Raw genomic sequence first — 12,389 nt, forward strand, 5'->3', positions numbered from 1 at the left:
TGAGGAGGGCAGGGTTTGGGGAGGGGAGGGACTTCAATGGCATAGAGTCCAATTGCCAAAGTGGCCATTTTCTCCATGTGAACTGATCTCTATTGGCTGGAGATCAGTTGTAATAGCAGATCTACAGCTACTCCCTGAAGGTTGGCAATTGGACTCTATGGCAACCCTGTTGACCTGCGACCCTGGAGAGCTGCTGCCAGTCTGAGTAGACAATACTGACCTTGGTGGAACGAGGGTCTGACTCAGTAGAAGGCAGCTCCATGTTTTTGTGTTTACAGTCCAATGGGGTCAAAAGAGGACCAGGACTATCGGGTGTAGCTGCCATAAATGGTAGCCAAGTTTTGAATGGTATTTTGAACCACTTTGGGATTCCCATCAGCACAAGGGCCCCTGTACGCTTTCACTTCTCAAACCCCCCAAAATCTTGGCCAACGCATCAGCAATCCTCTTGCTCCCCAGAAGGGGGCAGTAGGGATGGCACAGCAAACAGATGTTAAAAGTGGCCGAGTCATTCTATAGTGGAGCCCCACCCCAACCCACTGCCAGCATCCTCAATCAGATGGACCACATCTCTCCAAACTGGCATCCTTTCCCCCCTGGCCTCTGGCTTGTGTCTCCAGGGGTGTGTTTTGGTGACCACAACAGACACCCGGTGAGGTAGGTAGGGCTGAGAGTTCGGAGAGAACTGTGACCAGCCCAAGGTCACCCAGCAGGCTTCATGTGGAGGAGTGGGGAAATCGAACCCAGTTCTCCAGATTAGAGTCTGCCACTCTTATCCACCGCTCTTAACCACTCCACCCCGCTGGCTCTCTGGAAGGAAGGAAAGAAGGAAAGCAAGCAAGTTCTGGGCAGGATCCTGCCCACTTCCTTCTCTCTTTGGCTCTGTTGCTATGGGATCCAGGGCAACAGCACAAGCTCTGGGAGAGGCCAGTCGCATACAAGGTCCGTGTTCAGTACTGTGAAAAGTTCAGTTCACGGTCAGTTAGTATACATGAATTATTATTTACAATGAAAATAAAATGAGGCATGCAATAATTTTAATATGCAACAATTGTTTACAACACTGGCATTATCCAATGTATAATTAGATAGGGCAAGAATCAGGATTTTTAAAATGTTTCGAGTCGACAATCTTCTTCAGCATATGGTAATCGATTACATAAAACCCAACAAATTATAACACAGCTGTATGGAATGAAAGTTTATCTCTCCCAAGCCAACACTTACAATATGTGGTATAGTGGTTAAGAGTGGTGGTTTGGAGCGGTGGGCTCTGGTCTGGAGAACTGGGTTCAATTCCCCGCTCCTCCACATGAGTGGCGGAGGCTAATCTGGTGAACTGGATTTGTTTCCCCACTCCTACACGTGAAGCCAGCTGGATGACCATGGGCTAGTCACAGCTCTCTCAGCCCCACCTACCTCACAGCGTGTCTGTTGTGGGGAGGGGAAGGTGATTGTAAGCCAGTTTGAGTCGGCATATAGAAACCAGCTCTTCTTCTTCAAATTGGGAAACCAGAGCTTGCCAATCCAACACAAGATGGATTTACTCCATCAAGGAAGCCATGGCTCTCAAGTTTGCAAGACCTGAGCAAGGCTGACAAAGATAGGACATTTTGGAGAACTTTGATTCATAGGGTCGCCATGAGTCGAAAGCGACTTGATGGCACTTAACAGAAGCACAATGTTATTTTCATTGTAAATAATTCATGTATACCAACTGACGGTGAATTGTGAATTTTTTCACAGTGTTTTGTTTTTTCACATTTGTTTAGTATACGTGTTCCCTTGTGTGTTTTTGTTTGTGTTCAGCATCAGCTTTCTTCTTACGATACAAAGTGACCCTGTTGTTGACGTGATGTCCCAGGTTCAATCCCCGGCATCTCCAGTTAAAGGGACTAGGCTGGTAGGTGATGTGAAAGACTCTCTGCCGGAGACCCTGGAGAGCCGCTGCAGGCCTGAATAGACAATACTGACTTTGATGGACCAGGGGTCGGATTCAGTGTGGGGCAGCTCCATGTGTTCATGAGTTCTACCCATGGTTACCTTGCTGGAACGCTCAGGCACAGGATGTGGGTTCGCTTTCAGGTGCCTTGGCTGAGACTGGCATAACCTGGCAAAAGAGGAGGGGTGTGTGAGTTGCCAGGGGCACACAATGGCAGGGGTGCATGGGGGGGACCCTCCTGGTTCCCAGTCTGACCCGGCTAGGGCTGCCAACCCCCAGGTGACTACTGGAATTCTCAAGCACTTATGGCAAAACAGACAAAAATATGCTGATAAGGCAATCGTTATATTGTGCATACAAACCGCAAAATGCAAAACAGTGATATACACAAATTAATTTCAAAGAAGAAAATACAACAGCCCATGTAGTTTAAGGTCCTTGCAGCTTGTAAAGGAGTCCTTGCAACTGTGTAGGTGAACTCCAAATGTAAAGGAGTCCTCGCAGCTGTGTAGGTGAACTCCAAAATAGGTTTCCGGTAAAAGTCCTATTTCGCATAAACACTTTTTCATCATTGGCAGTTCACTATAACATTATCCACAGAACATATGTTCTGGCTGAACAAGCTCTTAGCTCACTTGTAAAGGTGGATGGCGAATCTGCGTATATCACTGTTTTGCATTTTGCGGTTTGTATGCACAATATAACGATTCCCTTATCAGCATATTTTTGTATGTTTTGCCATAATGTTTTGCCATAAGTGCTTGAGAATTCCAGTAGTCACATTTGGGGCACTAGCTCTTGTTTCGGTTGCACAACCCCCAGGTGACGCCTGGAGATCTCCCCGAATTACAGCCGATCTCCAGACTACAGAGATCAGATCCTCTGGAGAAAACGGATGCTTTGGAGGGCGGGCTCTCTGGCATTATTCTAGGGTTGCCACCAGGTTCCCCCTGGCCACCAGCAGGGGATGGGAGAGGTTGGGTTGCCAGGTCCAGGTTGGGAAACTACTGGAGATTTGGGGATGGAGCCTGGAGAGGGCAGGGACCTCAGTGGGGTACAATGCCATGGAGGAGGAGGAGGAGGAGGAGGAGGAGGAGGAGGAGGAGAGTTGGTTTCTATATGCTGACTTTCTCAACCTTTCTAAGGAGAATCAAACCGGCTTACAATCACCTTCCCTTCCCCTCCCCACAACAGACATCCTATGAGGCAGGTGGGGCTGAGAGAGCTCTAAGAGAGCTGTGACTAGCCCAAGGTCACCCAGCTGGCTTCATATGTAGGAGTGGGGAAACAAATCCAGTTCACCACATTAGCCTTCACCACTCATGTGGAGGAGCGGGGAATCAAACCTGGCTCTCCAGATCAGAGTCCACTGCTCCAAACCTCCACTCTTAACCACTACACCACACTGGCTCTCCCTCTCACGCTGGAGCGCCCACCCTCCAAAGCATCCCTTTGCCCCAGGGGTGCTGATCTCTGACATCTGGAGATGAGCTGTAATTCCGGGGGATCCCCAGGCCCCACCTGGAGGCTGCCAACCCTGCATTAGTCCCTTCTGAGGTCCCTCTGACAGCCAGCGTGGTGTGGTGGTTAAGAGCGGTGGTTTGGAGCGGGGGACTCTGATCTGGAGAACCGGGTTCAATTCCCCACTCCACCGCATGAGCGGCGGACGCTAATCTGGTGAACTGGATTTGTTTCCCCACTCCTCCCCATGAAGCCAGCTGGGTGAGCTTGTTCTAGTCGCAGCCCTCTCAACCCCACCTACCTCCCAGGGTGTCTGTTGCGGGGACGGGAAGGGGATTGTAAACCGGTTGAGTCTCTCTTAAGTGGTAGAGAAAGCCGGCCTATGGAAACCAACTCTTCTTCTTCCTCTTCTTCTCTCCTCTCCAAACCCTGCTCTTCCCAGGCTCCCCAGACGAATCTCCAGGAATGTCCCAACCCAGGACTGGCAACCCTTCACCACGGCCCAAAGCATTTCCCAGCCTGCGGCAGCCGGGCTCTCCTCCGGATCCTGCCCTATTCCCGGGGGTGGGGGAGAGGAACAGATCTCGGAAGGGATTTGCAACAAAGGAGGGGAGGAGGGATCATAGGATCCTAGAGTTGGACGGGACCGCCAGGGGCATCTAGTCCAACCCCCTGCACAATGCAGGGAATCCACAACGACCTCCCCCCCACAACCCCCCAGGGACCCCCTACTCCATGCCCAGAAGATGTCCAAGGTGCCCTCCTTCTCATGGTCTGCCTAAGGTCACAGAATCACAGAGTTGGAAGGGACCACCAGGGTCATCTAGTCCAACCCCTTGCACAATGCAGGGAATCCACAACGACCTCCCCCCCACAACCCCCCAGGGACCCCCTACTCCATGCCCAGAAGATGTCCAAGGTGCCCTCCTTCTCATGGTCTGCCTAAGGTCACAGAATCACAGAGTTGGAAGGGACCACCAGGGTCATCTAGTCCAACCCCCTGCACAATGCAGGGAATCCACAACGACCTCCCCCCCACAACCCCCCAGGGACCCCCTACTCCGTGCCCAGAAGATGTCCAAGGTGCCCTCCTTCTCATGGTCTGCCTAAGGTCACAGAATCACAGAGTTGGAAGGGACCACCAGGGTCATCTAGTCCAACCCCCTGCACAATGCAGGGAATCCACAACGACCTCCCCCCCACAACCCCCCAGGGACCCCCTACTCCGTGCCCAGAAGATGTCCAAGGTGCCCTCCTTCTCATGGTCTGCCTAAGGTCACAGAATCACAGAGTTGGAAGGGACCACCAGGGTCATCTAGTCCAACCCCCTGCACAATGCAGGGAATCCACAACTACCTCCCTCCCACAACCCCCCAGGGACCCCCTACTCCATGCCCAGAAGATGTCCAAGGTGCCCTCCTTCTCATGGTCTGCCTAAGGTCACAGAATCACAGAGTTGGAAGGGACCACCAGGGTCATCTAGTCCAACCCCTTGCACAATGCAGGGAATCCACAACGACCTCCCCCCCCACAACCCCCCAGGGACCCCCTACTCCGTGCCCAGAAGATGTCCAAGGTGCCCTCCTTCTCATGGTCTGCCTAAGGTCACAGAATCACAGAGTTGGAAGGGACCACCAGGGTCATCTAGTCCAACCCCCTGCACAATGCAGGGAATCCACAACTACCTCCCTCCCACAACCCCCCAGGGACCCCCTACTCCATGCCCAGAAGATGTCCAAGGTGCCCTCCTTCTCATGGTCTGCCTAAGGTCACAGAATCACAGAGTTGGAAGGGACCACCAGGGTCATCTAGTCCAACCCCCTGCACAATGCAGGGAATCCACAACGACCTCCCCCCCACAACCCCCCAGGGACCCCCTACTCCGTGCCCAGAAGTTGTCCAAGGTGCCCTCCTTCTCATGGTCTGCCTAAGGTCACAGAATCACAGAGTTGGAAGGGATCACCAGGGTCATCTAGTCCAACCCCCTGCACAATGCAGGGAATCCACAACTACCTCCCTCCCACAACCCCCCAGGGACCCCCTACTCCGTGCCCAGAAGATGTCCAAGGTGCCCTCCTTCTCATGGTCTGCCTAAGGTCACAGAATCACAGAGTTGGAAGGGACCACCAGGGTCATCTAGTCCAACCCCCTGCACAATGCAGGGAATCCACAACTACCTCCCTCCCACAACCCCCCAGGGACCCCCTACTCCGTGCCCAGAAGATGTCCAAGGTGCCCTCCTTCTCATGGTCTGCCTAAGGTCACAGAATCACAGAGTTGGAAGGGACCACCAGGGTCATCTAGTCCAACCCCCTGCACAATGCAGGGAATCCACAACGACCTCCCCCCCACAACCCCCCAGGGACCCCCTACTCCGTGCCCAGAAGATGTCCAAGGTGCCCTCCTTCTCATGGTCTGCCTAAGGTCACAGAATCACAGAGTTGGAAGGGACCACCAGGGTCATCTAGTCCAACCCCCTGCACAATGCAGGGAATCCACAACTACCTCCCACCCACAACCCCCCAGGGACCCCCTACTCCATGCCCAGAAGATGTCCAAGGTGCCCTCCTTCTCATGGTCTGCCTAAGGTCACAGAGTCATAGATTTGGAAGGGACCACCAGGGCCATCTAGTCCAACCCCCTGCACAATGCAGGGAATCCACAACGACCTCCCCCCCCACAACCCCCCAGGGACCCCCTACTCCATGCCCAGAAGATGGCCAAGGCGCCCTCCCTCTCATGGTCTGCCTAAGGTCACAGAATCATAGATTTGGAAGGGACCACCAGGGCCATCTAGTCCAACCCCCTGCACAATGCAAGGAATCTCCAACGACCTCCCCCCACAACCCCCCAGGGACCCCCTAGTCCATGCCCAGAACATGTCCAAGGCGCCCTCCTTCTCATGGTCTGCCTAAGGTCACAGAACCATAGATTTGGAAGGGACCACTGGGGTCATCTAGTCCAACCCCCTGCACAATGCAGGGAATCTACAACTACCTCCCCCCTACAATCCCCCAGTGACCCCCTACTCCATGCCCAGAAGATGTCCAAGGTGCCCTCCTTCTCATGGTCTGCCTAAGGTCACAGAACCATAGATTTGGAAGGGACCGCCAGGGTCATCTAGTCCAACCCCCAGCACAATGCAGGGAATCCACAACTACCTCCCCCCCCCACAACCCCCCACAACCCCCCAGGGTCCCCCTACTCCATGCCCAGGGGACCGACCTGGAGAGACCCGGCGCGCAGCGAGGCGGACCGCAGGGACGCCCGCGGGAGCAGCAGCGGCCGGACTGGGCGGGCGGGCGGCGGGGGCGGCGCTCCCCCCTCCGGCCCCCATTGTGTCCAGCGTCGCCCCGCAACGGGGGCCGCCTCCTCCTCCGCCCCCCCCTCCATCCCTCCCTCCCTCCCCCCCCCGGCCGGCCGGCGCCCGGCAACGGACCCAACGCGTCGGTGCGAGGGAGTCGTGCAAAGGCGGCGAGAGGCGCTGCAAGGAGCTCGCTCTCCCTCGGGGACCTACCTGGCCGGGGTCGCTGGGGAAGGGGCGGGGAGGGCGCTCTGCTCATGCACAGAGGCTGCGGCTTTGCAAACCAGCGTTTTTTGTTCTGTTTTTTGGGTTGGCTGCTAGTAGGGCTGCCAGCTCCGGGTTGGGGAATGCCTGGAGATTCAGGGAGCGGGGTCTGAGGAGGGCATCGGGGTTTTGGGGAGGGGAGGGGTTTCAGTGCCGTAGAGTCCAATGGCCCAAGCGGCCCTTTTTCTCCAGGGGGACCGATCTCTTGCCGCCCGGAGACCAGTTGTGATAGCGGGAGGTCTCCGGCCACCGCCTGGAGGTTGAGAAAATGAATAGTACTCGGCTCTTGCAATGCAAACCAACTTCTTCTGTTAATAATACAAAACTGTGCAATAAGTGAAAGTGCGGAATATTACAACAACGCATGCACATACAATACAGCTCCAAAAGGTTGCTCAATGTTTTGAGATTTATCACAAAGTTTTATCATAAATCAGACTTATCATAAATCAGATTTATCAGTCTGATTATAACAACTTTGTGATAAATTTCGTGGAACATTGAGCGGCCCTTTGGAGCTGTATTGTATGCGCATGCGTTGTTGTTCCGTTTGTAATATTCTGCACTTTCACTTATTGCACAGTTTTGTATTATTAATAGAAGTTTGTTTGCATTGCAAGAGCCGAGTCCTATTTATTTTCTCAGCTTTGCATTTGGTACTTGTGCCTATTTCTCCAGTTTACCACCTGGAGGTTGGCAACACTAGCCGCTAGGGTTGGCAGCCTCCACGTAGAGCATGGAGATCTGGAATTTAAACGTCTCTCCAGACCACAGATAGCACAATGGCATCCATTGTGCTATTTTAATGCTTTTAAATAATTTTAACTTTTACATAGCGCTTCTAATAAATTATACTTTCAGTATTTATACATAGACTTATATATAATTTTCTTTTCACCCAACCTTGGGTACCCAGCTTTTGTTTTTAGGTTGGGTTTTATTCCCCTCCTTTTTTTCTTCCACTAATGAAATGGAACCGCCATGTTAAGGGGCAGTCTACCTCCACGAGCTAGGTGCTAAGGGCAGACAAGGAGGGAAGGCTGTCTGTTGCCCTCAGGTCCTGCTTGCATACTTCCCAACGGGTGTCCCAGAGGGCAACAGAGTCTGGGCCTAGACCCAGAGTTCTCCAGATGGGGGTTGGGACTCCCTTGCAGGGAGGTGGCAAGGCTAGAAGGCTGAGGAGGGTGGGCAGGGAGAGGAGGCCACGGCAAATGTGACAGCCAGCGCAGTGTAGTGCTTAGACTCGTGTCGGACTAGGATGTGGGAGACCCAGGTTCGAATCCCCACACGTGCCATGGAAGCTCGCTGGGTGACCTTGGGCCAGTGAGTGACACATTCTCGGCCTGGCCTACCTCACAGGGTTGGGGGGGGTAAAATGGAGGACGAGGGAAGTTGCTACAGATCCCCACTGGGAAATAGGTGGGTCATAAATGAAGAAAATAAATAAAGTATGAATGAGTTCAATAAATAAATAAATCTGTGTTTCCTTCCTGGTAATGTATGCAGCCCAATTACTCTCTATGTATAAAAGACTAAAACGGGGGTGGGGGGACCCTTGCTGATGGTTGACTGAAGTGAGGCTCCTGTTTTATGCTGAGGGGGGAACTGGGGTGGGATTATTCTGCAAGGGGTCCCAAGAACTAATAAACATTTAGAAGAGGGTCCCGCTGCCAAAAGTTTGATAGCCGCTGGCCTTGAGCTGATCCAGAACATGGTGGAGGGATACATTTTGAGAACCGAATGTTATGAATGAAGTCTAAATCTGACCCCTTCTCTCCCACGCTGGCTGCTTTTTGATCCTCCCTGGAGAAGAGTTCTGTGAGACTGCATCTTTCTCCCCAATGCTCTTTCATTTTATCCTCACAACAACCCTGTGAGGTAGGTACAGCTGAGAGTGGCCCAAGGTCATAGAATCATACTGTCATTGAATCATAGTGTTTGGAAGGGGCCATAGAGGACATCTAGTCCAACCCCCTGCTCAATGCAGGACCAGCCTAGAGCATCCCTGACAAGGGCTCGTCCAGCCTCTGCTTAAAGACTGCCAGTGAGGGGGAGCTCACCCACCTCCCCAGGAAGCCGATTCCACTGTTGAACAACTCTCGATGAATTCTGTCTTCTTGGTTGTTTGCTGCTGCTCCCAATTTGGTGTCATCTGCAAATTTAATGAGTGAAGGTACATCCTCCACATCCTCATCCAGATCATGTATAAAAAATATTGAAAAGTACCAGGTACCGGGCCCAGAATCAAGCCCTGTGACACCCCACTGGACACCTCCCTCCATTCTGATGGAATATGCCATTGACAACTACTCTTAGGGTCCTTTATGCATGGGTACCTTCACTCATGTTCACCCCCAGTCTGAATCGGTTGTTCCTTGGAGTTATGCATGAGTTTTCCATCCATTAGACCTCACACCCAGCCCTCACAATGTCCAGGTCTTCCCGTTCCTCTGTTAACCCGACTCTTCCCTCTCCCCTGAGCTCAGCCTGGCTGAAATCCCCCTGCATAAGGCAAAGTGTGGGACAGGCAAGCTTGGTTTCTCACAGCCAGTTACAAAGCAACATGTAAAGAGGCGGGGATTCAAATAGTTCCTGCTTCCTCGGAGCTCTTTCTGAGCAGAAGAAAGGCTTTTTAAAACGGAGGCTTGGATTTCTCGCCCCCCCCCTTTTCTTTCAGATTGCTGGGTTTTTTGTTCTTAAAACGCTTTTTTTATGTGGCAATTGGGTTTTGGGCGGGGTTTATCTCACATTGAGCACTGCAAAGTAAGCCAATTACAAAGCAGCATTTAAAGGGGCGGGGACTGGATTTGAGTTTGGAGGCTGCTGGTGCAGAGATTCCCAACAGGAAAGAGTGGGTCCAGCCAGCAATGAACCCCAGGTAAAACTTCCATGCATAAATGACCTTTCATTAATAAGGTACCTTAACTTGGCATCTAGTTTGCAAGCTTAGGGTGTCACAAGTATTCTCTTTTCCAAGGATTGAACGCATGAACACATGAAGCTTCCTTATACTGAATCATACCCTGGGTCCATCAAAGTCAGTATTGCCTACTGAGACTGGCAATGGCTCTCCTGGGTCTCAGGCTGAGGTCTTTCCATCACCTACTTGCCTAGTCCCTTTAACTGGAGATGCCAGGGATTGAACCTGAGACCTTCTGCACGCCAAGCAGATGCTCTACCACTCAGCCACAGCCCCACTGAGCTCCAGCTGTTGTCTCCTTCCCCACCACCTCTGCTGACAACAACGTTACGTCCTCGTGGTGTGTGTGTGTGTGTTTCCCCATACATCTACACTGTAGACTGATCTTTCATATTAATTTCATTTAGAAATGTACACCATGCTTTTCAACTTCAAAACAAGCAGACACAAAAATCCTTTAAGGCAACTTACAAAAAAATAGGAATGTAACACAGTGATGGAATAATACATCTGCGCACACCATTATGATTAAAAAAAGAACTTTAAAAGAACCGTTCTTTTTCATGCGCCGTTGCAGCATAAGGGTTGTCTGGGACTCTACTTACTTCTCTGCCTCTTCCTTGAAAATGTTTGCAAAGTCACGGGGCCAGAACGCATGCGTTGGCAGCCTCCTTTGGGTGCGATTCTACAATTGACCCATTAAAGCGGTGATGGGTTTCCTCCAGTGCAAGTCACTACCCACCCTCTGCGCTTGGATCTCACCGCAGAGGTCTTCCGGATGTGCCCGGCAGCGATCATACTGTCCACTACCGTAGAGAAACCTGGCTCACGGGGCCATGCTGCTGTGGCGCCAACTGGATCCCACGGCACACCTTGCCCCTCCCACCCAGTGACTGTTTCATCTAGGGTTCAAAGAGATGCCTCTCCTTTTCGGTTCACCTGAACCACTTGCTCAAAGCCGGCACGGTCTGGTAGCGGGCGGGGTTCATAATTTGTAAAGCCCGGCACGCTTGGCACAAGTGAAGAGACCAGGGTGTGTGTTCGACGGGGGTCAGCTGCGACCGCCACTGGAAGTAACGCTCGTACCGCTCCGAGTTCCAATCCAGCTCCTGCAAGAAGAGGGCCAGCTCTTGCGCAGTGGGGAAGTCGTTGATGTGGATAAACGCGTCGGGGGGCAAGAAGCGCTCGTAGTTCTTGCGAGGCGGGCCGCAGACCACCGGCACCGTTTCTGCGAGCAACGCTGTCTTCCAGAGTTTCTCGGAGATGTAGTCCTCGTGCACGGAGTTTTCGAAGGCCAAGTAGAACTTGTACTGGGACAGAACAGTAAGATGCTTTTTCCGAGGAAGAGGCAAGTTCTGGTATCCGTAGATGTCCACTTGGATGTACTTCTTGAGCTCCTGGTAGTACTTGACTCGGTGGGAGGCCGGGTTCCAGTTGCTCACGGCCCAGGCCACCAACTTGGACTTGGGCGGGATGGTGACCGTCCGGGGCGCGGGGAGAACATCCAGCCATCCGTAAGGGGTGAAGATGTCGGAGTCTCTCCGGTAGGACATGGTGAGGTTGAACATGTTGTCCATGAAGTGCAGATTGCGGGTATAGGTGGGCGGCTCCAGGTTGAACCAGATCCAGCGCTGGGAAGGCAGCCGGGGGAGGCGGGGGAGGTATCGCGGGCTCCTGCTCACGTCGTAGTGGTGGAAGATCACGGCGTCGGCCTTCGGGTACCACATGCGGTTGGCCGTGATGTGGCAATCGGGAATGCCCAGGAGTTCGGAGCATCTTCTGATGGGGAAGCGGGCCCGGAAGGGCCACGACCACAGCAGGAGGGTGAGATTGGAGGCCTCTGGCTTCCTGGTAGGAGGAGGAGGCGGTGGCATGGAGGAAGCGGTGCCGGGCATCCTGAAGTCACAGACGTAGGAAAAGAGTAACGTGCTCAATACTTGGAGGAGCAGGATGATGAAGATTAGCCAGCTGGCTGGAGTTTTCCTCTGTCCAAAGGAATACATGGATGGGCCTGGAAGAAGTAGAAGAAGAAGAGTTGGTTTTTATATGACAACTTTCTCTACCACTTAAGGGAGGCTCAAACTGGCTTACAATCACCTCTCCCCCCCCCCCACAACAGACACCCTGTGAGGTAGGTGGGGCTGAGAGAGCTCTAACAGAGCTGTAACTTGCCCAAGGTCACCCAGCTGACTTTGTGTGGAGGAGCGGGGAAACAAACACAGTTCTCCAGATTAGCCTCCGCTGCTCATGTGGAGGAGTGGGGAATCAAACCCGGTTCTCTAGGCCAGAGTCCACCGCTCCAAACCACCGCTCTTAACCACTACACCACAGAAGAAGAAGAGTTGGTTTTTATATGCTGACTTTCTCTACCACTTAAGGAATTAAACCGGCTTACAATCGCCTTCCCTTCCCCTCCCCACAACAGACATCCTGTGAGAGTGGGGCTGAGAGAGCTGTGACTAGCCCAAGGTCACCTAGCTGTCTTCATGAGTAGGAAT

At 52.7% G+C, this 12,389-nt stretch overlaps 1 protein-coding gene across 1 annotated transcript; it reads right to left on the reverse strand.

Annotated features, from left to right (window-relative positions):
* Window positions 1–10,826: 10,826 nt before the first annotated feature.
* On the reverse strand, window positions 10,827–11,894 carry LOC130474954 (3-galactosyl-N-acetylglucosaminide 4-alpha-L-fucosyltransferase FUT3-like). Its single transcript, XM_056846645.1, has one exon. The coding sequence runs from the start codon at window positions 11,892–11,894 to the stop codon at window positions 10,827–10,829; it is 1,068 nt and encodes a 355-aa protein (XP_056702623.1).
* Window positions 11,895–12,389: the final 495 nt, after the last annotated feature.

Source organism: Euleptes europaea, chromosome 3, assembly GCF_029931775.1.
Source record: "Euleptes europaea isolate rEulEur1 chromosome 3, rEulEur1.hap1, whole genome shotgun sequence".
In the NCBI taxonomy this organism is placed as follows: Eukaryota; Metazoa; Chordata; class Lepidosauria; order Squamata; family Sphaerodactylidae; genus Euleptes; species Euleptes europaea.